Here is a 25667-nt window from a genome sequence, read left to right as displayed (position 1 = left end):
TGAGGATTGTTTGCCATTTATATTCAAATTTCGTATTATATCAGTAGCTAACATGGATCCTTTTTCAGACAATCAGGATTTATTGCACAGTAATGGTTACATGTTAACAGTTTTAGAGCATTCAGGGGACTTTTGGCTGTTCAAATGTTGGACTTCCATCAGCACTATCAGCATTGAGGGATGATGGGAGTAGTAGTTCAGCAACATCTGTAAAGTCAGATTCCCCATCTCTGTTGTAAGGGATCCCAATTTATTTCTTAAATTTAGCATTCCTGTATGTGGGCATCACATTTTTCTTAGCATTCCAATGGCAACATGTTGCCAAAAAGAATAGGTATCATGCCTTCCTTTTATTCCATACCACATGGAGTGTGACTACACAAACCTCGCAGCCCTATTGATTCAGTCTGTGATTTGACCACCACACTCTTGTCTGCCTTTTGTGGGATTTTTTTTTCATTCGTTATACTTTCATTAATACCAATCCATTTTTTTGCAGCACAACAGCCCATTTCTATCAAATGAAAAGGTAGAAACCTGGTTTTGTGGTGTTTCAGTTTGTAGAGGGATAAAAATAGTGGTACTTTGTTACTGTTGTTGCTCTTTTTCAGTTGAGGAATGTGTGACCTTCTGTCAGAGGGTGGAGTGCATTAAGGAATGCCCACCTGGCCATTACTGTGGCAACTCAGGGTAGCCTTCCTTGTATTCACCATTTAAGGGCCACAGGAAGACTCCTGTGTTTGAATTTTTCTTTTACAGCAGGAGAGCACTCAGCAAAGCACACTCCACAAAGTAATAAAATAGAATTTAAAGAAGTCTACAAATGGCATTTTGGCTGTTTTCATAGTTGTTCACTTAATGTAGCTGACAGAAGTGAAGGTAAATAATTTGACACAAGGTACACAAACACAAGCTAAATTAATAAACAAGAGTGAAAATATTTGACCCTATTGTGGCAAGTAGGGCCATTGATACTTGGACTGCTAGAAGATAATTCAATAAAAAAATCCTCACTTACCTGCAGAACTTAACTACAAAACGTGGTGCAGTTATGTTCTTTTATTTTTCTGTTGCTTCAGCTATGGGATGCTTTTGCTATAGTGTTTCTCTGAGGTGCTTTTATGGACCACTATGCCCTGGTAATCTCACATTTGGACTACTGCAGTGCATTGTATGTAAGGCTGCATTGGACAATGGTCCAAAAATAATTTATCATCTTGTTGTGAACCGCCTTGAGAAATTTTATTGTATGTCAACCCATAAACACATTACATAAATAATGTACACTGCTAGTGCTCAGACAAATGGAATTCAGCAAGATATTTCTGACAAAGCTATTCTCATATGGTGTCTCATTTATAAGCATTTTTATTATGCATAATGGTTAGCTTTGGCTACATAGTAATTCTGTTTAACATGATACCATAGGTAATTAGATAGCTACTTTAGATGTTTGTATAAATATTATTATACCTGAGGATTTGAGAATGAACAGGATGTTTTGCAGTAATTACAAGAAAATTACATTCATTTAGTTAGGAGGAATCATGTTTGTTCTATGTGTGAAGCTATTTATCTTTCTAATAAAAGCCCAGTGACCCTTTATTATTCAGTATAAAGGGCCCCTGACCATCAGGTCCAGTCGTGTCCGACTCTGGGGTTGCAGCGCTCATCTCGCTCTATAGGCCGAGGGAGCTGGCGTTTGTCCGCAGACAGCTTCTGGGTCATGTGGCCAGCATGACAAAGCTGCTCCTGGCAAACCAGAGCAGCGCACGGAAACGCCGTTTACCTTCCCGCCGGAGCAGTCCCTATTTATCTACTTGCACTTTGATGTGCTTTCGAACTGCTAGGTGGGCAAGAGCTGGGACCGAGCAACGGGAGCTCACCCCGCTGCAGTGATTCAAACCGCCGACCTTCTGATCAGCAAGCCCTAGGCTCTGTGGTTTAACCCACAGCGCCACCTGGGTCCCTTATTATTCAGTATATTACAACACAAATATTCTGATTGATCAATCAATCAGTCATGTTTAAGGTGCCAAAAGATTATGTACTTCTGTATATTACAAAAGATTTACATACTGGGGCAAAGGGCAAAAATCCCAGCACAAATGTACCTGGTGACTGCCATACCTGGCATGCTACAGAGGTGAGCAGCAGTTTTAGTCTCTTATCTAGGTCACGGGAAATCTTGCCAGCGTCTTTATTACAGACAAAACACATACCCTTCTGTTATGGGTTACTGAAACAGCCACAGGTTTATTGCTTATTTTCAGGTATGAGAGAAAACCTCTTTGACTGTGACATCTATAGGGAGCTATAATTTGTCCTGGATGCTTGTGAATTGTATATGCAAGCTACCACAAAACACATGGTTCAGACACGTTCAGTTCACTAATTTTTTTAATATGAGGCTTTCTATAAGGGGAACACCATGTTGGTCGGGCTCTATCAATTAGTCTTAAGTGAAATAATGCTGCTGTTGTCAAAGGAGCGGTGCAAAATGAGGGTTCAGCTGGATTTCAAGCAATTTATAAAGCTACAAAAATCCTCTGAACAATAATTTGTTAACACATTTTAAATTCAGACTTTATAATTGGGGGTAGAGAGCTTGTAGGCCATGTAGTCTAATTCCCTGCTCAGTGCAAGAAATCCAGAGCTAAAACACTGCCAACAAGATGGCTGTACAGCCTCTGCTTGAAGACTTCATTATTGTTTCAATGTTTATAATTTAAGGTGTCTAGTTGAATTTTAATTTTAATAATTTTGTGAGTAGAGATGAGCATACTTCCCTATCTTGATTTAGAATTGGCCTGGGATTTTTTCTGAGCTTTTTCAGAGTGTTTGAGATAAGAGGACATAGAGAGTGTTTGTTCAGGATTTTTCCATGGAAAGTCTTTTGAAATCTGGTAGCTGTGTTCCTCTTTTCCCTTTCCCAACCTTAGCTTGCGAGTGGAGGAGGATGGAAATTGCCAAGAGAGAAGGTTAGGAACAGGAGAGGTCTGTACGGTATTTAAGTACCCACCAACAAAATAAAAACATCTGAGCACGCTCAAAATGCCACACCACCACTTGGAACTCTGAAATAATTTGTTCTGACTCGGGCAAATAATATTAAAAATTTTGAGGTTCTCATTGCTATTCTGAAACAATGGGAAATAAAATATGGTTCCTCTGACAGCCCAGCTTCCCTGGTTTTCCTTCCCTACTCAAGCTCTGGAAAGAAACAGTAAAAGTGAAACTGACATAAGAGAAGTACAGTGGTACCTCGGTTTATGAACACAATTGGTTCAGGAAGTCTGTTCATAAACTGAAGCGTTCATAAACTGAAGCGAACTTTCCCATTGAAAGTAATGGAAAGTGGATTAATCCATTCCAGACGGATCCGCGGAGTACTCAACCTGAAGTGTACTTAACCCGAAGCATGGGTGTAATTGGTTCCAGAAGTCTGTTCATAAACTGAAGCGTTCATAAACTGAAGCGAACTTTCCCATTGAAAGTAATGGAAAGTGAACTAATCCGTTCCAGATGGGTCTGCGGTGTTCGTAAACCGAAAATTCATAAACCAAGGTGTTCATAAACCGAGGTTCCACTGTATGGGGATACTAGATTTTGAGATGTTGGAAGTTTAGAGAAGAGAAGTTTTGCTCAGTTCATAATCAGTGTACCTTTTTATGGTCTAAGCCTGTCTCTAAAATTCACTGCATGTAAGTTGCTTTGGCAAATTTGGTTAAATGCTGGAAACTAATCTAAAATTAAACTTAAAGCAGTAATAAGGGGAAGACATTTGGTTCCCTCATAATAAATGAACAACAGTAGCTGGGCTATAAATTACCATTCTGGAAAAACAATGAGCATCTGTGTTTCTGCAGGGATAAACAGATATATCCTGATACAGTACAGTTTCTTCTCAAAATCTGTACTAATGATCTTTAAGTCAAATTTGAAAAACAAAGTAAGCAAAAAATATTATGTTCCAGTCCCCTATTGTTACTGTACTGAAAAATTAGGAATTAGTTATTAATATGAGGTTTGCATCAGCATTTGGTATTCCTAATGATTTTGAACACATCTTAATAGCTTCAAGTAGTTCCTTTCTTTTTGAGGATATATCTGAGGAAATCCCAAAAAGCAGACACGAGCTACCAATTTCTTATTAATATAAGCATTAGTCACTGCTTATTCATTTATTATGTTTACAGTGATCTTCCGCTCTTCGTGAATCAAGTTCAAAAAACATGATTTAAATCATGTTCAGTACATTGGCTTAAAAGAAGCTCAATCTTCCAGTCAGCACCCTAGCTGAACAATTTATTCTTCAGTCAGTGAACACTTGTACTGTTCTGTTTTGTTTCCAGTGGCCAATTACTGTATGTGATACGTCACTGTTAACACTGGATTTTGCTGGCACAACAGTTGAATTAGTCCCGTCTTTGTTGCTTTAAAAACAAATCTTCAAATTGCAGTCTTATTCCTATTGGCTGAATAGGTATGAGAATGCATGTGTATGTTATAGCCGCCACATAATAGTTGCATTAAGTTGTTCCACACTGAGGTTGTCTCCATGCAGGTTGTTCATCTGCAGCAGTTAAGAATGCTTTTCCTCCAAGCCATCACAAGTTGCACAAAAGGGCAAAAAACAGAGGAAGCACTGAAATATGGCTGGTTTATGTGATGAGAGAGATGATGGTTTCCACATGGCACTTTCTGCCTTGACAGGGGTTGGACTAGATTAGCTCTGTTTCATAACACTTTCGTTGAGTTTAACCAGTTAATCAGCTTATTCTGAATTAACTATTTTGTGTTAAAAGAATAGTCTTGCCTTATGTTTTACAAGTACTTCTATAATATCCAACATGTAAACTCTGTACATTTGGCAGTTTCCTTCTCTCAGTATACAAATTAGCCTACAAATTTGAGCAGCAGTAATGCTAAAATTCTGAGTGAAACCCACTATGGTATCTGAACTCTGCATTTCTGCCGTGCTTTGTTATTGGGTCATAGAACTTATTCAAGGGGACAAGTGCATTCTGCCATGTCAAACATTTCAAATGGCTTTTCAGAGTACAAATCAATCTTTCTGCAGCTTTTATCTGATGCAATTAAGTTGTCAAAACTATTAATACTAATGCAGCTGCATATTTGTCAGCTCTGATTTACTTGGTTAGAAACACATTTCCTGTCTCGCCATATCACCATTGAAATGCAGCACACAACTACAAAACCTAGTTGTGGTAATGGAATAAGGGAAGCTCTCATTCTTTCTAGCAATTACTTTTACCATTTTTAGTATAGACACTTAGGACTTTTGAAATATTTTATTTTACTGTCACAGGGCTACACTACTTCATAAATGGAAGAAGCTTTATAATTTAGAAAAAGAGGAAGGAATGTATGTGTGTATGCATATATATTAAAATTTCTTTTAGACTGTTAGCCAGGAGTATTTTTTAAACAGGATTTAAATAGGGTGAAATTCTGCAAACTGAACCTTGCAGAGTCCTAAATGAATGGTTAAGGATCATAAACTGTAACCAGTGGCAGTATTTATGAAGCAAGTACCTTTTAATGGCTCTTATTAAAATGAATGTCCTTCTGCTCTTGTTTTTTTAGGTGAGGATGATCTGCTCAGTCCTCCCCAGGACACAAGCACAGGGTTAGAAGAGGTCATGGAACAGCTCAACAATTCTTTCCCAAGTACAAGAGGTAAGCTTTAGTGTTCAGAAGCAAAGACCAACAGTTAAATTATATGTTGTGCATATTACTCGCAGCTCAGTATCATGTTCACAGACTGTTCCACAAGTGAAAGGTGCAAGTGTCGTAAGAGAAAAATCTAACACATTTTTTCTCCTAAAACCTGTATGCATAAGCATTTTGATTTAGCCTCAAACAGTTCTTGTTCTGAAATGCTAGCAGTAGAAAAATAATCTCCATAGTAGAATAGCATTACTGGTATTACTGGGATTTCAGTGTGTTCTCAGATGTGCAGATGGATCTCTGTGCTTCTGCGATGACTCATTCATTTCAGTTCGGGGGGGGGGGGATTTGCACATTCAAAGGTGCTTCAGTTGTCTGTATGCCAAAAAAGGGGAGTTGTTACCATCCGAGGTGAGTAAACAATAGTCTATGACCCAAGAAAAATTAGCAACCCCACTGGTGATTGGTAGCATCATCAGTAACAAAAAAAATAAATAGCCAAAAATATGTAATAGCTAGTATGAGAATGATATTGGGCAGCATCACTATTACAATGATAAAATTACTGGGGTCATAAACTACCCTTTTAAGACTAACTTTTTATACATTCAGATAGTAACCAGCATATAGACACTGGCCCACAAACTACAACCTTCATAAGTGGATTTTTGGCTTAGGTTTTCTCTTTTCACAAATCTTTCTCAGAATTGCTGTATCTGCGCTCTATTCCATTTTTACATCTCTGAAACATTTCTTTTCCCCACTCTGGTGCTAGAAGCAGAACTTAACCCAAATATATTACAGGCAGACATTAGGTAAAAAGAATATGCTCTTTCATTTAATTGGAGTAGGTGAGAGTTTGGGGTTTGGGGCCTTCAGAGGTTGAAACCTCTTTAAAATTTATGTTTCTAACATTTTCTTTCTTTGTCAAAACAGAGCACAGATAGTATTTGAATAATGTTTCCAAGAAATGTTTAGTGCTCAAGAAAAGGTCATTGCCGAATCTGGCTACCACATTATAGTGCTATGAAAAAGGTTTAGGTTAAAGGAGACAGTATTTTATTTCTTGATGGATGTTTATGTGGAGTAATTTTAAACCTGTCTCTGAAAAGCTGCTCCCCAGGTAAATGTTCCAGTGAAACACTGTGCTGTGTGTCAAATAGTGCATAGTTCTGTTTCAGCTGCCCTGAGTATTTTTTCTTGAGGATATCATATCCAGTTTACCCTTTATGAAACCTCTTCTATGTAGCACCATCTTATGGAATGTTGGTGATATTCAACTTACTTCAATTTTCAGGGTGTATCAAGCATTCTTGGGAAATCACCTCTGCTGAAAAGATAGAGGACAGTATTCAACTAAGTTTTACTTAGAGTAGACCCATTAAAATTAATGAACCTAAGTTAGTCACATTCATTAACTTCAGTATGCCTGGGTATACCTTAGCTGAATACTAAATAGAGGTGTTAATGAAATGTATTTGTGTGAAGAACAGAAGCAAAGACACTATATTCTGTTGGACTACCTAATCACTTTAAAAAATGAAACTTTCAGCAAATGTGCAAGTTATACAAAACTCTTTTTCTGGCATTGTTCCTTAATGCAAAAATGAAGTAAAACACAGATGTTACATTCTGCAAGAGATATAGGACTGAGTATTATGAAGGAGGACATGCATGGATGGACATGGCAGTGGAGCCCATGGGAAGGGCACAGGCCCATTTCCCAGCATGCTAAGGGAAAAGAAGGCCCGTTGCCGAACAAGTAACACAATGGAGATTAACTGTGGCATATACCTACATTTCTATGGAATCACATCTAGTGATTATATAAATCCATATAAAGACTGCTGTATAAAAACAAAACTTTATAAAAATATAAAAATGTGTAAAAATGTGCATTTTTTTAAAAGCATGGTGTGGACAGCTGGGCTGTAAATATTATACTGAGGGTGTGCTTGTGGGGACGCCTGCGCCACAGTGCCACAGGCAGGCCCAGCAATGAGCCAGGACTTGTGTCAAGTGTTTGCCGTTCTTGGTTTCTTTCTGGGGAGAGCACGGGGGCAGAGGCAGGGTCCCAAGGGAGCAGAGGCTTGCACAGCTTAGCCTACTTCCAGCTTCCTCCTACCCTAGTTCTTACTAGTGTTCAAACCTTGTGTCCATGCTGATTGCCAACCAGGAGCTGTAGGGAGAGGGATGGCAGGGAAGCCACAGCGCTACCTCTTAGCATCCCTACCCCCAACACATTTTAGATGCTCTGCAATGGGTAGCTGATGGGGTGCTGGAAAATCCTCTGCAGCAGCAGCTGCCACACCCCCTTCTGTTGAGCTGTACAACTGCAGCCACAGCTCCCCCTCTGAGCGCTTCTGTTGTGGTCGTTCTCCTCCATCCCCTCTATTTGGTTGGAGTGTGCAATCCCCAAGGAATCTCACTGTGTTCTGGTTGCACCCATCTCTGGTGCACAGTCCTTCATACAGTACATGGAAGAGAGATGCTCCAAGGTCCCTGGTTATCCTCTTTTTTGCTGCCTACGTTCTTTTGGCCCACCAGGCCCCCCTCACTTCTCCAGCTGCTCAAGCAGCGGGTTGGGCTTGTTCTCTGGGGTTTTGACACTGTCTGTCTGCATAATGCAGGTGGGGCGGTAGCGGTTCAGCATCAGGATCAGCTTCTGCCTCTCTTGTTTCAGCTCCTCGATCTGGGCCTTCAGCTCGGCGTTCATGAGCTCCAGGCGTTCAGATTCTTGCTGCAGAAACTCTGTCCTGCTACTTTGTTCTTCTCTCAGTGCCTTTTCCTCCTTTCTTCTTCTTCATCATCTAGTTCTTGCATGTAGCTCTTTGGTTAAGTCCCAGTCCAGGCCTGCAGAACCCTAGCTATAAAACCACAGGGGTTTTTTTCCCACAGGGTCCTCTTTTGATACCAGGTCACCGTAGTCTTCCCTAGACTATTTGTTAGGAAAACATTCTTCAAGAGACCGATGTTATATTCTCATTGTGTTGTTTGCCTGGATAATTCTGCAGCTAGTAATGATGGATCAGTGAAAGAACTTTCTATGTATGCTAAGTAGGAAGCCAGCCTAGAGTTCCCAGTATGATATGGAAATAAATCTCACTGGGAAAATTATTCTCTAGGCTTTCGATTACAAATAAATTTGGAAATAATCTCTGATAGGTTCAACCTCAGGAAGGTATTATACTGATGATTAATTGATGCAGCTTTAAATGTTACACATTGATGGCATCAGGTTTTCCTCCTCTCTATTCAACTATGTTTTTAGCCTTTCTTTTAAAAAGAAATAATGCATTATGTAGACAAAGTTAGTGTATGTCTGACCTAGCAAACAGATCTTTTGGAGGAAAAAATGCAGATGTCTATATAGTTTTTCTCTTGTTTTAACTTTTAAAACTGCAAAGAATAGCTGAAAGCTTAAACATTATAGAATGATCTCTGTACTTGCTGCAAAGCAGAAGGATGGTGCTAAAAGTGGGAATTTCTGCTGAGAATCTGATGATTGCTGTCCGTAAGGAATTTTCTTTCTCATAAACTGTACAGTCCCATCCACATTCCCTTTAGCATGCTGCTCAAAGCAAATTCATAGTAGCTGCAGCTGTTTTCCACAGCTGCTGTGCTAACTCAAAACAGATGTCAAAGCTAGAGGTCTGACATAGTGGAAATATTGTATTAAATACCACCTTAGTGGTTTATTAAACCCTGCAAGATAATAGGTCATAGAGTAAATTGCTTTCACACTACACTTGTGGACAAACTGCCAAGTCTGATGGGAGTTTTGTATGTATTTCATTGAGATCTTGTTCATTTTAGCAAAAGAATGACAATGGAATGGAATGTAAACTGAAGAATAGAATTTTTGACTAAGCTGTAAGAAATTGTGGTATCCAGTGCTTTCCCCCCTAAAAAAATGTTTAGGGGTTCAGTACTCTCATTTTCCTACTCACAATGAAATACTGCCCCCACAATGAGGCCAAACTTAGATTCACAAAATGTTTAGGGGTATGTGTACCCCTGCGCCCCCTCAGGAAAAAAAAGCACTGGTGGTATCCTTAGAACAAAGTAGCTGCTTCTTAGCCCCATTCCCAAGGAAATAAATGCTACTGGAGTTGTGTAGAAATCAATGGGGCTTAAGCGAGTCCTAACTAAATAGGCATGACTAATGAGGATGTTGGCATATTCAAGAGGATTTGGGGGATCCTTCATGTTAGCAGTGTCTCAGACAATGTTTCCATATTGTGAAAAATAATTTGTTGTTATTCTTCTTGACTGTTAGCAGATCTATCCCAATGCTCTCCATATGTCAAGAGTAGAGTGACTATTGAAATGGTGGTGACTTATTCAGCTGTGATTATTTCTAGTCTGCTTCACTATTTTATTTCATTTTGTTTATTTTGATGATGGTTGTGACAAGTAGTACGTGCGCATTTGATTTGGCTTTAATACATTTTGTTTTTAATGTTATGTATTTTCCTGCTGGAAACATTAGTAAAGAGCAGTTTAATTTATTCATGAAATTTATAATCAAAATGATTCAAATGGAAGATTGCTTATAAATTCTATCTGTACCACAGTTTCTAGATATAGGTGTCAAACTGCAATGACAGGGCAATTTAACCAAACAAAGAAAATTACTAAGTGGAAATTAGGGCTCTGCGATTTATTGATACATAGTTGAAAAGCCCAGATTGCAATAACCGTTTCATTATTTTTGACCTTGCAAATACATCGCAAATCCCTACTCGGTGCCCACCAGGGGTGCAAGCATTTGCTGAAGTCCTTGCCTGCTGCCTATCAGAGTACTGCAAAAAATTTTTTTCTGTTAAGTAAAGGACTGCTAGCCAGCTCTAAAGCAGCTCTGGATCCTGCAGTCCAGGGAAGAAGGAAATTGAGTAGAATTAAGTAGAGCCAATTATAATCTGCTTTCTCTGTAGGCAGAGAGAGGTTGTTGGTCCCCCACCCATTATGTTTGTTCTGTTGGGCTGTGATCTCCCTCTATCTCTCACCAAGCCCTTGTGGTGTGTTTTTCTCTCTCTCTGCCTCCCTCCTCTACCTTTTCTTTTTTCCTCTCCCTCCCTCTCTCTTGCAAGCCTTCTCCACCCATCCTGCCCTGTGGTTCCTTTTATGCCACGAAGTGGTGGATGTGGTGGGATCGTGGCTGGGCAGTTGCAATGGAAGTTGTCCCGAGAGGGAACTGGAGAGGAGGGAGGAAGAAGCCAACATCCTCCTCACGGGTACAATGGAAGAAATTGTGGTTGTGCATCCAGTTCATCAGACCTTGCAGAGGGACGTGGGGCATGCACAATCAATCAGCCACACTTGCTGGCTGGGTTGGAACCTTGGCACACTGTTCCCCATGCCAAAGCCTCTGTGCTGTGATCTTGTCTCTTGCTCCCCCCCTCCCTGCCCACCACTTGTTGATATTATATTCTTTAGTTCCAATTGCAAATATTCTGCTAGGAACAAACTGGGTTTGGGAGGAGTCAGTCTTGGAAAAGATTCTCTCCCTCCCCCCCCCCATTTCCTAGCTTACAACTTACATCTGAGTAGCCCCACTGGACTTCTTTGGAACTTTTTTTTTGGTGCTATATCTGGTTGAAACTGGCAAACATGGAAATAACTTGGATTCCAGACTGCCTCTTAAATTGCATCCCCAGCCAAGAAATGGTTGAGTTTTCAGGTGGGCAAATGGACAAATACACCCCCCACACACACCTCTTATTCAGTGATTGGACAATTGGGCATTATAAATATATTTAAGGAGAGATTGCCACCCATTTCACAACTGTTGCTAGAACTAAAGGGTGTTATTGTCTTTTTAATAGTGATATTCACCAAATTAAAAGTAAAAACTGAACATTTTAACAAAAGGTGTCCGTGGGGTGTGAAGTTCTTATTTCACTTGTTCACGGTTATGTTTTCGGTACATTCCTGGAGAGTTTTAAAAGTTTGATTTTTTTTTTCTTCCAAAGAAAATGCAAGGTAGGTGCTGTAGGAGAACAGTGCTCTTGGCTAGGGCTGGGTGATATATCGTCCCAAACCGGTTTGAAGTTCACATCCAAGAATTCAGCGCTCAGCTGCTTCTCTCTCCACACCTTATTTCCCCCTTCCTCCTTATTTCAGACATTGTGATATATTGGTATATGGTGATGTTTAGCTGGTGATATATCACAATGTTGAAAATAAGATACAGTACTTGGTTGTCAAACGTAATCCATTCCAAAAGATAATTTTACTTCCGTTCGGCAAATTCCTTTTTAAAAATAGAGATATGTGCCTCAGAAGCAGTTCGACGTCTGAGGTGCATTAAAAAATGGAAGCATTCACTTCCGGGTTGTCAGCGTTTGGGTTCTGAATTGTTCAGCTTCCAAAGCGGTCGACAACCGAGGTTCCACAGTATTGCCCAGCCTTAGTGGAAAGATATAGAGAATTTTGTTTGTCTCCTGCATTGAATCATCTCTCCCCTTCCTTTACAAAAAATACCGGTACTATACAATATTAATGGCTCAACAACCTATTATGTAGTCTGCATATTATTATTTTACAACAGTGAACTAATGGTGTGTGAAATGTTTTCAGCTAAGATCACATTCTTTCTGCATATTTTTCTCAGTCTTAATTTGGTATTGAAAAAGTTTTATTGTTTTTCAGTATGTAACAGTGCTAAGGTGCATCACTCTTAATAATGAATCAATACTATCACAGGTTCTTCTGTGGGTAATAAATTTTTTTAGAACAAAGGATGATGACTAATCAACACATACTGAGCAAATCTATTCCAATCTTTTATTTTTCTTCCAGTAAATTTATTATCTCAGGCTCTCTGCATTTTAATCAGAAGATAGGGATTTTTATTACTTTACATACCTACAAGGGACATTTTATGCACTGTAGTCTTTGGGCTTATTTAAAAAAACAATGCTCTGAATTCAGCTCCATAATAAACACTCCATAATAAACAAGTATTTCTGTATTTGTGTTTCTCCCTTTTTCTTTCTGATACCAAACTACTTCTGTTACTAAAGGAAGAAATGCCTCTGGAAAGCCAGTGAGAGAGGTTAGTGTGTCTGATGCCTACTGCAATAGCTTCTTGTTGGCTGCATCCTCTTTTTTTGTCTGGCGTTTGTGGCGCAGCATGTGTGTTGCTAGGTACATTTAACAGTTGTTGTCTAATATGCAATGCCTCTGAACTTTTAGTTGACATCAGAAATTGAAGGAATGCCTTTTCTCTGCTAGGCCCTTCCAAAGGACATTTACTTGGCAAAGGGAATAAAGATGAAAATGTTGCCATAAAATCTTTATGGTTCATGAGGTGTGAAGTTATCATCTGGCTTTAGATTAAAGTCTGAGACCATCTTAACTTCTTGGCTACAATACAGGTTACAAATATTGTATGTATAGGAAAAGAAGTGGTTGTGATATATAAGTGATATAAAGTATTCCTTTGGTTTGCAAGTTCAGCATTACACCAAACAGAATATCAATAACATCCACTATGCTGTTTAAGGCGTACAGGATATGAAAACCAATGTGAATAAAATCCTGCATTTTCATGTGGGAGAGACAGATTTAAATGTAGTTCAGCTATGCACTCTGCTGAGTGGCATTGGGCAACCCTTTTGAATCTCATTTTGAATCCCATAACTGTAACTACTTCACAGGCTGGTTATAAGAATATATGGAGCTAAAGTTAATTGTTTTCATGATACAAAGACAAAGAAAAAGTTTATAATTCTCTGCTCATCAATCCCAGAGCATGCTAACAGATTTTTTTCACTTTCTATAAAGTACAACTAAACTGAATAGTTCATTTATTATCTTAAAAACATTTTCATAAGCATTTGAATGTTAAACTGTTGTTATCCAAACAATGTATGTGGTGGAAGATGAACAGCCTTACAAAAGACTACAACATTCAGAAATTCACTTGCAACTATAGTTGTCTTGAATCTATGCTAGACAAATATGAAGCCAATTTCTCTTGTATAGAAAGCTAGCATTTTAAAATTTGTTCCCGTTTAGCTTACATTCAACCAAAACAAGACAACCTCTACCTCCAGGCTTGCACTCCAAAAAAATTACAGTACTCAAGCTAAAGGAGACAGGGAGGGAAAAGGAAAATCAAAATCAAAACTTGGGCACCAGCCAGCCTATAATGACCAGCCGTCACAGTTCAGGGTCAGGAGATGCATGATGGAGCTTGCCTCTCCCATCTAATGCTGGAAGCTGTGGTCTGAAACATCTGGAGGACACCTGCTTGGCAAAGGCTGCTGTATGCAGTGCCCAACTGTGTCTGATGGCACACATTTCATCAACTGGGAAACCCATAATGATTAAGCTGCCATCCACATTTATTATCTGTGAGGAGGTGGGGCAAAACGTAACTTAACTGCCACATTACAAATTTGGGGAAGGGAGGGGGTCTCTAATGATACACAACTGTTGGCCATCCCCAACAACACTGAGGGCTCCCCCAAAGCAAAGTACAAGAAAGACGGTGCCCTCCCATGACCAGGGAGGCAGCTATATGGCAAATTACTGCTACCACCCAGAAGTGATACCTTTATTTTGATGTTCTGCTGTATATAAGCATATAAACATGTCACATTTCTTCTGTTTAAACAAAAAGGTTTTTTAAAATAGATCTGATCTTGTGTATTTACTTTTAAAAAAACAAAACAAAATATTTTTGTGTGCTTTCAGAGCCTTATATATGTATTGGGGAAGGGGAAACAACATCTTTCACACCCTATGAGAACTTATTACTGGCAACTCCCAGTGTAGGCACATCTTAATGACGTGCAATCGCAAGTACACACACAGTGCCGAACCTGGAAGTAGCCCCAAAACATCACAGAAACATCACAAAAAGGGATGGAGCAGGCTTACACTTGGAACTCCCACGCAAAACAAGAATTGCCTGTACATGTAAAGGTGCCAAGTTAGCAGTCTAAGGCTAAAGTTCTTGAGTTGTTCAGTTCTCCACTTAAAGAGACAATGTTGGTACTAGTTTCTACCTTTTGTAAAAAATGCCTATCACTTTATTCCATCAATATTCTAAGGATCATTTATGCTGCTTTGCCAGGGTAGATGAACCATTACAGTATAGTGGAGGGTCCAGTCACATAGGAGCTCTCAATTTGAAACAGCCTCCACAGGATGGCCATAACCTGTAGAGCAGCTCTGCACCATCACCTTCAGAGAGACAAACAATTAAGCACCAGTTTCAATCCTGTGGCCCACTAGTTGTTCTTTGTTGATTACGGCTAGTAAGCACCATCACCTTCCATGCAAACATTCCTGAATGCTAAGAACATTATCAGTGGCTCTTCTCTAGTTACCAGAATCTCTACAAGTAAATCACATAGTGACAAGGGTCCTTATGGTTAAGTCTGCCAGGTACAAAAATTGTTTTCAGAGCTGGAAAAAGATCTGATTTATCCAAAGCTTTTTATAGTTCAGTTTTATTTTGTTTAAATGCTAACGTGTTACCTTCATATGTCATAATTGCTTAATTTGGTTTTTGCTTTATTATTGCTTTATTTCTGCTGCATTACCGTATATCTTTTTTGTAAGATGCTCAGTTCGGGTAGCACATATACTAAAATAGGAATGCTACAGAGAAGATAAGCAATTCTTTGTTTTTAGACCCTTTGAGAAAGTAAAGATTCCATCCCAAATCCTATTTCATTCATGAAGTGACTATGTCTGAACATGACCCATCTCAAAGAGCTGCAAACAGAAAATTGCAGGATATCATAGCCCGTCCTGAATGTTGGGAACAGAAGGACAGCACGCTTTACTATAAAAAAGTGCTGCTCTTCTTGTGTTGCCCATTTATCAGTAAACCAGTAGAACAAATACATTCTTAGGAAAAAAAAGAGGATTTCTGTTGGCCTTGTAGTCATTCCCATTTTGGGACACCAACATGGTCCGAAAAGCAGGATTGAAAGAACTGCAGAGATAAACACTGATTAAATAAAATATTTGCATGCACACTCTAACTTGCTGTACACCCACCCATTTTATGCCTGCTATCTTTGCAGTGTGATGACTTGCATATTATCAAGATACATTTTTGTCAGGAATGGATTGAGATAAGTTACAACCTAGCTAAAAAGCAAACATTCCATCAAATGGTATTTCTTAACAACATAAATCATGAAAAGAGTATTACTGCAGTGTAGCTAACAATAGCTAACGTAACCTGGCACATCCAGCTTTTCTTGCCCCCTTGATAATAGAGTTCATGCAACTAGCTTCCTTTCATTAGCAACAGTATTTTAAAAGATTCAGTGAATTTATGTAGGTTGGTTTAACTCTTCAATTTGGTCTCCAATGGAGGTTTCGTCCAGGACCTTACTCTCATTAACATCAATTAGCACTTTGGCAAGTTCCCTAGTCAAGCTGTTTGGGTTGATTATGATTGATCAGGTTAGCTGTTATTCACTTTAATTGATTCATTTGCAACCACTTGTGTGGCAAAGTCTTTCACATGCACATTTAATTTTGCAGTTTTTGCCAAGGGTTTTCATGCATGTGCCTTTGAAATTGATTTGCTATGTCTGTCATTTAAGAATTCAGTGTGGTGCTGGCTGAAAAGCTCTGCAGGTTTCATGCAGCTTTGCTAGTGGTTTTTCGAATATATATATGTATATGACTAATAATTGACAATTGTCCTTGCATGGAAGTGTGTATCATTTTATATCAAGGTACCTAACTCACTTTTCTTTTAAGAAGTATGTGTGGCAATCTTCATAAGCAGTTGCAGTACACCAAGGACAGCTTCATCTGTGAAATCTTTTTCTTTGTTTTACAGGCCACAATGTAGACAGCCTTTTCCACATGGCAGATGACTTGGGCCGAGCAATGGAAACGTTAGTGACCATGATGACCGACAACAAGGTGTTAGAATAGCAAGATGTGTTTTACAACTTCAGGCGTACCCGCATGGTTTTTATAATATTCATATGACAAAAGGATTAGACTGTAAGAGTTTACATGAAAACAAATTATATTTTTGTGAAGGGTAGTGGTACTATACTGTAGATTTCAGTAGTTTCTTAAGTCTGTTATTGTTTTGTTAACAATGGCAGGTTTTACACGTCTATGCAATTGTACAAAAAAATTATAAGAAAACTACATGTAAAATCTTGATAGCTAAATAACTTGCCATTTCTTTATATGGAACGCATTTTGGGTTGTTTAAAAAAAAATTTATAACCGTTATAAAGATTGTAAACAAAGTGTGCTTTATAAAAAAAAGTTTATATAAATCCCTATTTAAAAAAAACAAAAAAGAGGCAGTGCATTTGCTCTGTAATTGTATCAGACATAATTCATGTTCTGTGTTCTTTTCCTTATGAATCAAAGAGAGAATTTCTGAAACACCAAAACTATTAACATACATTTCTCATTGTTTTGTGTCTGACTAGCACTGGCTTAAAAAAATAGTATTGTCCTGAACTTCCAGTAGAGGTAGCTTTTCCACCTCCTTCCAAGTAAAAATTAAGTCTTACGGGAATTTATCCAGCTAGTTGGCAATAATATGAAAGAGCACATTACATGACGAATGCTATCTTCAGAGCTTGCAACAATAAAAAAAAGACAAATTGAATCAGTATTCTCTGCTCCTGCTGTTTCCTCCACTTCTATGAACCCAAATGTTGTTAGTAAACACAAAATAGGAATTGCCTCACCGGATTATACCTTTGGACTTCATCATCCGGTAGTCTGCCTCTGACACTGGCCAGCACCTTAATGCTTCAAAGCAGAAGTCTTGATTTGCTTTTAAACCCTGTGATGCCACCTTTAGTGAGATACCCTGCATCTTTGTGTGTGTGGTTTTTTTTAGGGGTGTGTGTGTTGAGGACTTGAATACAGATAGTGACCGACCTGTGATCTGCTTCCATCCTGAAAGTTTGATTACTCATATTATTAATATTTAATTTTAATTGTTATAGTAGCAGTATTTTTAAGCATTGAGAATTGCCTAGTCTCTTAAAAACAAAATGGTCACTAGAGATCTGCCTTGCAGCAAATTCCAAGGAGCCACAACATTTCAATTAAACAGGAAATAGCATGGAGCAATTATATCAGCTTCAGTTCTATCAACAGTTATAAGTAGCCACACTGCTTCATGGGAGGCTGGTCATCCAAGACAATAGCCGGTAATTTTGTTCCTCCCTAGGTCTTTCTACAAATAATACCGCACAATTAACAATGACTCAGGAGAGGGATAACAGAAAATAGATGTTACATAACAGCTCCTCAGGTTTACTACTATAAAATTTTGAGGTGCTGTTAACAAAAGCTTTACCATTTCATTCCCTTCCCTTCCACCAGCCTTTAATTCCACTGTCTGAAAATAGAATTTCACCAATCTAATCTACATTAATACTTTGCAAGAGTAAAATCTGTTACCTCTTCTTGTACGAAGTGTAATTAAACTTGGGGAAAAATATTTTATTTTTAATGCTAGTTAACATTAAACATGGGTAGTCATGTTATTTCTACCTCACTTTGGTTTTGTGGTGTTCCTGACAATTATATATTACATCATCACCACTTGTCCATTGTGTGAACAGGTCTTACCATCTTAACAACAAGACGTTTAAAAATGTAATAACTTGCAAAAGAGGCCCCAAACATACATTTTCAAACTATTTTTAAAAGAACTTTGGATGCAATCTATCCTAGTGTGAGCACAGTGCCCACACACTGAGGTCTAAGCCCTGTTGCTCCCAGTCTCCCTCAACCATGATTGTGAATGGAAGTTTGTTGGCACCAAACTTTCCCATCTTGCCCAGGGATATGTTTTTCCAAAAGGATGCATTCTGAGGGGAGGGGCCATTACCTCATGAGCAGACACTTGACCCATACTAGGCTGGATTGTACCATTTATCAATAAGCATCCTGCATATTCTCATAGGAAAATGCAGAATCTATGGGGTGGGGTTTGTTCATTTATGCTTTTAAGTTGAAAGTTCTCTTTAAACATTTGGAAACTAATAAAGAGTGCACGGTTGTTTTCATCAGGGTTTTCATCCCCCCCCTTCATAGACATTAGTTTTGAAGTGAGTCTGTCAAAAGTATTTAAAGACTTTAAGAGCTTTATTGCTGCTTTTTAAGCATTTCTTTGGGAATATTTCATGTTCCTTATATCCACAAACTATTAAACTGTAATACATTTATCAGCATAACTAACTAACTAACTAACTATCATTTGGCATGTTATACCATTGTTATCCAGTACTGGTTTATTACTTTGGTATCATAATCTATTGTGTTCTAACATCTACACTGTAACATTTACTAATTATTTTTATAAACTTCAGTTTTACTGCATTTTTCACAACATATCAAATTTCACCAAATATATGCCTTACTTATTGTATTATATACTGCTTTACTGTGTATATCAATAAAGCACGCAATTATGTTATAAAAATGAGTGTGGGACATTTTTACTGATTGTCCAGCATTTAAGTTGTGGCTCTTTTTCCCAGTTAGACTGCCTTTATAGATTTCAGCTGGGCAGAATGCCACCTTATCCATTCTTGAATTCACGTCTTTCTACAGTGCAATTAAATACCCTGCAATTAAAGGCTTCGTGGCCAAAAGCCAAATGGTAGTGCCTGGGAGGGGAGGGGTTAAGGATGCTTTGATGTCTTTTACTTTTTGTTTTTCACAAGTTGGTTTATAAGCTAAGGACATAAACCTCATAACAGAAAGCCTGAGCAGTGTTTTCAAGTCTACATGGCTATTTAATGAAAACTGCCTGGTTTGGATGTAAACAAGATTCAGTTCAAGCCATGAATACTTTCCTTCTGTGAAGCACTCCTTAAAATTCATATCACTAGAACTGCTTCTGCTTTCATCCATCTCTCCTCATAATTTTCACCTCTCAAGCAGACATTCTTGAAAGTTTACGTACAGTTGTTGCTGCATTCTCAGACAAGACATATTTCAGCTCCTTTCCAAACAAACAAGGATGGGTTTGCTTAGCACTTGATTGTGAGAAACTGGAAGCAACTTTTCCCCTCTTGGGGTTGGAACACTAAAGATCACACATTGAAAATAGCCCAACTATTATCATTTTATCAAACATTCCTACACAGTATAGTAATCCAAAGGCAAGAATATACCCCTGCACAATTTCATTTATAAATTGGAACAATGTAAGCAATTAAAAAAATGGATTTTGTTCTTAAGGTTGCTCAGAACTGTTGATAGTAGAGTTTAGACACATATAGAGTGAAATAACAAGTGCTAGCCCTGTCCTCGACTAATGCACAGTGGCCACACTCCTCCTATTTGTGTATACAGCCAGCCTATGAAGGAGCTCTAAGTCTGTACATCAGTTTGTATACACAGAATATAAGTAGGCCTATTTTAAACAAATAAAACAACCTGACAGCAACTCTTCATCAGACTAAAGTTCCATATCTAGTCTCGCTGTCCTCACAATGGCTAGCCACAAGCCTATGTTTAAAACAGGGCACAAAAGCACTAGTACTTTCCTCTTTGTGATTCTCAGCGTTTGTCCTCAATCTAATCCAGGGGTCAGCAACCTTTTTCAGCCATGGGCCAGTCCACCGTCCCTCAGACCATGTGGTGTTCCAGACTATATTGGGGGGGGATGAACAAATTACTATGCCCCACAAATAACCCAGAGATGCATTTTAAATAAAAGCACACATTCTACTCATGTAAAAACACCAGACAGGCCCCACAAATAACCCAGAGATGCATTTTAAATAAAAGGACATATTCTACTCACGTAAAAACATGCTGCTTCCCGGACCATGCGTGGGCCGGATTGAGAAGGCGATTGGGCCGCATTTGGCCCATGGGCCTTAGGTTGCCTACCCCTGATCTAATCTGTGTAAAGATTCCAGGAATGAACTGGGGCCCTCTGCAAGCAATGCTCTATCACTGAGCTATAATCCTTCCATTGCACTTTTTTAGAGCCCCCTTCTCCCTGCTGCCATCAGCTTGTGCAGCATTTGGACATGAGCCCCCCCCCCCCACACACACACAGTCAAAGCAAGAATGAAGCCCTAGATGACCCTAGACTAACAAGATTGATAATGCAATTACTTCACCATTGTGAACAGCAACAAAAATATTGGCAGAGCCGCTGACTAACAGTCCATATACATCTGCATCTGGTTTTGCAATGTCTCTGTTGCACTAAGCAGATTTAAGAATCACTGTGTGATACATATCATCAAAAAGAAACATTGCTTCAATCTGCTGCACATATACACACACATGAAGTATCATACACCTGAATATCTTAAAATGATCACTATGTACTAGTCTTCAAACAGTGATTTGTTGGTTATGCCACTGCAGAAGGAGAAATACACATAATGCACACCAGGAATAGAGGAATGTGGTTTTTTAAGTGATACATAAAAATGATTTAAGGAACAATAACAAGGAAATTTAGACTTCTAGTTTTGGTCCTTCTACCTTTTTAAAATGGAAGGGTGAATCTGTGGCAACTGTCAGCAAAAGGTTTCTGCAACTAGAAAAGCTATTCTATTGGCATATGTGGATAAAGTATTTTTTGACACAGCATATACGGTAGTTAAACTCTGAAATTCCCTACCACAAGGCATTGTGATGGTCATCAACTTGGAGTTCAGAATGTCTTTAAAAGGAAATTAGGCAAATACATGGAGAATACAACTATCAATGGCTACAGGCCACAATGGCTATGTTCTACCTCCACTAACACAGGCATTATGCCTCTGAATACCAGGTGCTGGGTATCATAAGCAAAGATGGTTCTGCAGCCCTCAGCTTCTGCTTGCAGGCTTCCCACCAGCATCTAGCTGGTTACTGTGAGACCAGGATATTGGACCAGATACTGACAGGGTTCCACTTATAGGTATGATAGCTTTTCATAACCTATGCCAGGCATCCCCAAACTTCGGCCCTACAACTCCCATGATCCCTAGCTAACAGGACCAGTGGTTGGGGAAGATGGGAATTGTAGTCCAAAACATCTGGAGGGACGAAGTTTGGGGATGCCTGACCTATGCTTTTCTGTTGGATAAATGCTTTAAAAATATTAAAAGTAGCAAAAACAAATACAGTAAATGGTTCTCAAAATATATTTCTTGCTTTAAGTCTTTTGTTATTGATTCTGGATATAGAATGTTGACAGTCGCAGCACATGCTAACAGACAAACATCCATACTGGCAACAAAATAGTCTGTAGGTAGACAAAATGCTTCCTTTTCATCGCTTCTATCAAGATTTTCTCATGGACACATTGGTGGAGATGACATGTAACAAACCCTTCCATTTAATCTTGCATGCAAAAAAGAAGTTCTCATCAATATGAGACAAAAGCTCTTTGTTTGGTGAATGAGGCACTGCTAAAGCAGACTGTGGAAGAGGAAAATCATTCCTAGAATGAGCTTTGCATGGTTGATCGTCATCTTGTACCATATCATAGTGGTAAGATACATTATCCTTAAATCACTTAGCTTCAGACTAGGCCTTTGTGAGACCCAGCAACTTAAAAGATTCTGATGGGAGACTGGAAAGGAAGGTAACATTTGGATAACTTTTATGGGGAATCCTTATAAAAGACTGATGGACCAGAAGCAGGGGGCAAAACTATGCTGGCTTTGGACCTCCATATCTTGGAAATGCAGGCATGTTTTAATTAAATTTGATTGCTAAATGCTGAGTGGGCTTGGGATGTTACTGGGAATTTTTTGGGGTGGGGGTGGGCTTGAATTCACCAAATAAGGTGTGAGGTTGTAAAGCAGAATTCCAAGCATAAACAAAAGGAACTCCATGAAAATAATAGAGCTAGTAGCAAACAAGCCTGGCCAGTGACAGTCTCAATCAAGTAGTCAGAGTAGCAGCAGATTCTTTATCACTTAGGAACAGAGAACAGCACAGCACTACCTCAGACCCATCTAAAAGTGTGGAAGAGCAACAGCTTTTTCAAGAAAAAGGGAGATGTGCAGCCACAATGAACAGTCAGAAGCTAGATAGGAAAATGTCCCTTAAACAATGAAGAGAAACATAAGAAGGATAAGGGCTGAATCTAAACATATATAACACTGTGAAAATGCTTTTTAAAAAACATTTAAAAAATATGCAGTGGTACCTTCTGGTTATGAATGCTTCAGGTTATGAGCTCCGCTAACCCGGAAAGAGCTGCTCCTGGTTGCAAACTTTGCTCCAGGATGCAAATGGAAATCGTGCGCCAGAGGTGTGTGCACAGCGGGATGCCCCATTAGCGAAAGCGTGCCTCAGGATAAGAACGGTTTCAGCTTAAGAACAGACCTCCAGAACAAATTAAGTTCGTAACCAGAGGTACCACTGTACTGAATTTCCCATTAGCTCACCATCACCATCTTGTATAATGCACTTAAAACGCACTTAAAACGTATATTTGCAGCTGTATAGCTGACTCCCAAGTTTTTAATATGTATTTTAAGCGAGGCCACTGGGATCCACCAGTTTGTGCTCAGTTACAAAATGACAGTTTAGAGAGAAGGAGAAGAGCCAGAGGGAGAAGAGTCCGTAACAAAATGGTGGATTAAGGAAAGAACTCAGTGGTTTAAGGGACAGCATGAGCAGAAAATATTTTGAAAAGTTACAAGTTACCCCTCCCCCCGCCACCAGGCACTCCCCCCATCATCTAAATATGATCAGCTTAATACAACACAAACCACAACATTCAGATGCAGTTATTTGTGCATGTGACGTAAACACATAGCTCTTGCCAAAGTGGTAAACCTCTGTCTGGGCTCCAGGAAACTGCTCATTGCTCCATTTCTCACTCCACTCAAACAAAATATCCTATACCCAAAAGGCTAGATGTCAGAAAGAATGTTCTCCTCTGCATCTTATTTTCAATGTGAAGGGAAATTTTGTAGGGAGATGCATTCAATCATTTGATCCCCCATGTGTTTTCTGAAGCAAAACAGCCCAAACACAAGACTTTGGAAAATCAAAGAGGATAAGCAATACGTAGTTTGAGTGTGAGAAAGAGGCAGGAAGTGCTTCTTACTTAGACAAGTGGCAACATCCTTGTCGTCATGGATACAATTAAAGATCCACTAAGTCCAGAAGGACTGCATTGCAACCTTAGTGAAATCCTCTAAGGCAGGCTGTGACATGCAGCATTTTTTTAAAAAATGTTCGTGATAAACAAAATGATCTTATTACTAATGCAATTATGGAGCTGCAGAAATCAGTTCACATATAAGAAAATAAATGTAAGTATAAGAGAGCAGATTTAAAACAACAATATATGCTTAAACAACATTTATGTATGTTAGCTTTCCATGTGCCTGCTAGCAGCATGGAAATTAGAAATCTTCTCCTGCTTTATCTTGTATTTCTGGATGGATTCTAGTTCCTACACATACTTCAAGGCAGAGTAATGGATTGATCTTAAAATCCTGTAAAATTGTATCCTAAGCTACACAGCTGGATAAATGTCAGACATTAACAACACTCTCTTCCTTGGAGAAAGTGGCTATCTTAATGGCTGTTTCCATGGGTACCAGAGAAGCAAATGATAATCATATCATGACAGATAAAGCAGGAAAGGATAGCCTGTGATAACTCTATTTCAGGTTCCAATACAGCTTCAAATTAACTGCCATCAGTAATTCAGAGAAGAGATCATATGGTGTACAAGACTTAAAATACATCACAAAAAGGAGTCCTATTAAAACATGACTGTTCTGAGCCATTTATTTGCACATGACATATAGTCCCTTTTATAATGGCACAAACGAGGTTGTGGTATTTCTGAATTTGCTGTGTGACTGAACTGCACACATTTCTCCCAGGATGTTTGCTGACTTTATCTTTATATGTGTTTTTTAGCCTCCTGGCAAAAGCTCTTGGTTTCCCAGGGTTACAGATTACTTGCTCAGCTTTAACACAGAGAGAAAAACAGAAATCATATTTCTTCCCAATTAGATTCCCTGTATGACAACAGAATGTGCCGGTGTCCACTGTGGCATTACAAGCTGGGGAAACCTCGTGAGTCGGAATAATGAACACAAAGAACTGACCTGCTTTGACTTTTGTTCCCAAAACAGAAGGATGACTGCAAGGAGACAGAGATTGCTTAAAGGTGTGATGTCAATCTAATACACAATTTTCAGCTGTTCAGAGGCACAAAGGTGTGCTTTAGACAAAATGAATGCGTATGTAGCACAGTCTCTCTTTAAAACCATGCCAGGCTGCCCTGGAAAATTGACATTTCCACATCCACCAAGGTACAATCCTAGCATGTGTCCTTGACTAACACATGAAACAGAATGGTTTGAGAGTAAGGATAAAGTAGCTAATATTTTGGTATTAACAACATCCTTTACCTAAGATTATGTCTATCATTGTCTCCTATGAACACTTTGGCAACTGGCACAATTAACAGGACTTCTTTGTTCCCTTTATACACCATTTATTAAGATCACAAACGAAAGAGTTATAGGAACAGCTGTTCTTTTGGGTTAAAAGAGGGAGAGAGAGAGAGGATGGGCTCAAAGAATAACTGGAATGGATTCTAACATCAATGCTCCCTACTGCAAGGTATACTGACTTACGGTGAAAAACATTAAGTTGACATAACCTATGTTGAAACAAGGTGGAGAGGTGGCGAAGCAGCACCAACAATTTATTTAGAATACAAAGGTCATGCACACAAGACATAATCATTAATCTTATCAGCTCTTTTGGCAAGGGTTTTGCAAAATGCCCCTAAGCAAACTCAAGTCAATAATGGTATAGAAGCAATATTATACCAGGTTTGGGGAATGAGGTAGGACAACATTTCAATATTTGAGGTGGAGGAGAATTTCAACAGAGAAGGACATGGTTCACAGGAATGTTGATATATAGAAAATACCCAGGATTGTGTCATCTTAATATTAAGCAACTTAAGAGCCTTTGTTGTGGTTTCTGTTATTTATATC

At 38.9% G+C, this 25667-nt stretch overlaps 1 protein-coding gene and 1 long non-coding RNA gene across 17 annotated transcripts in view; one reads left to right on the top strand and one right to left on the bottom strand.

The window, feature by feature from the left end:
- DMD (dystrophin) overlaps positions 1-19147 on the top strand; it is a 1006777-nt gene extending 987630 nt beyond the window's left edge. For 12 of the 16 annotated variants that reach the window (XM_035114386.3, XM_035114388.3, XM_035114384.3 and 9 more), the window contains 2 exons: positions 5611-5703; positions 16517-19147. In XM_035114386.3, the coding sequence (XP_034970277.3) occupies positions 5611-5703; positions 16517-16614 (191 nt within the window). In that variant the 3' untranslated portion in view covers positions 16615-19147. Of the gene's footprint in view, positions 1-5610; positions 5704-12722; positions 12755-16516 lie in introns of all 16 variants that reach the window. The other 4 variants (XM_035114383.3, XM_035114385.3, XM_035114380.3 and 1 more) reach the window with 2 other exon arrangements.
- LOC148685921 (uncharacterized) lies at positions 5687-7027 on the bottom strand. Its single transcript, XR_015949781.1, has 2 exons — positions 6980-7027; positions 5687-6069 (listed from the first exon to the last, which is right to left on the bottom strand). It is a non-coding gene; the product is annotated as an uncharacterized LOC148685921 (long non-coding RNA).
- Positions 19148-25667: the final 6520 nt, after the last annotated feature.

Source organism: Zootoca vivipara, chromosome 4 (assembly GCF_965207765.1).
Source record: "Zootoca vivipara chromosome 4, rZooViv2.hap1.1, whole genome shotgun sequence".
Classification (NCBI taxonomy): domain Eukaryota; kingdom Metazoa; phylum Chordata; class Lepidosauria; order Squamata; family Lacertidae; genus Zootoca; species Zootoca vivipara.
Note: the sequence above shows the minus strand (reverse complement) of the source record. Positions and strands in the feature narration are given on the sequence as shown.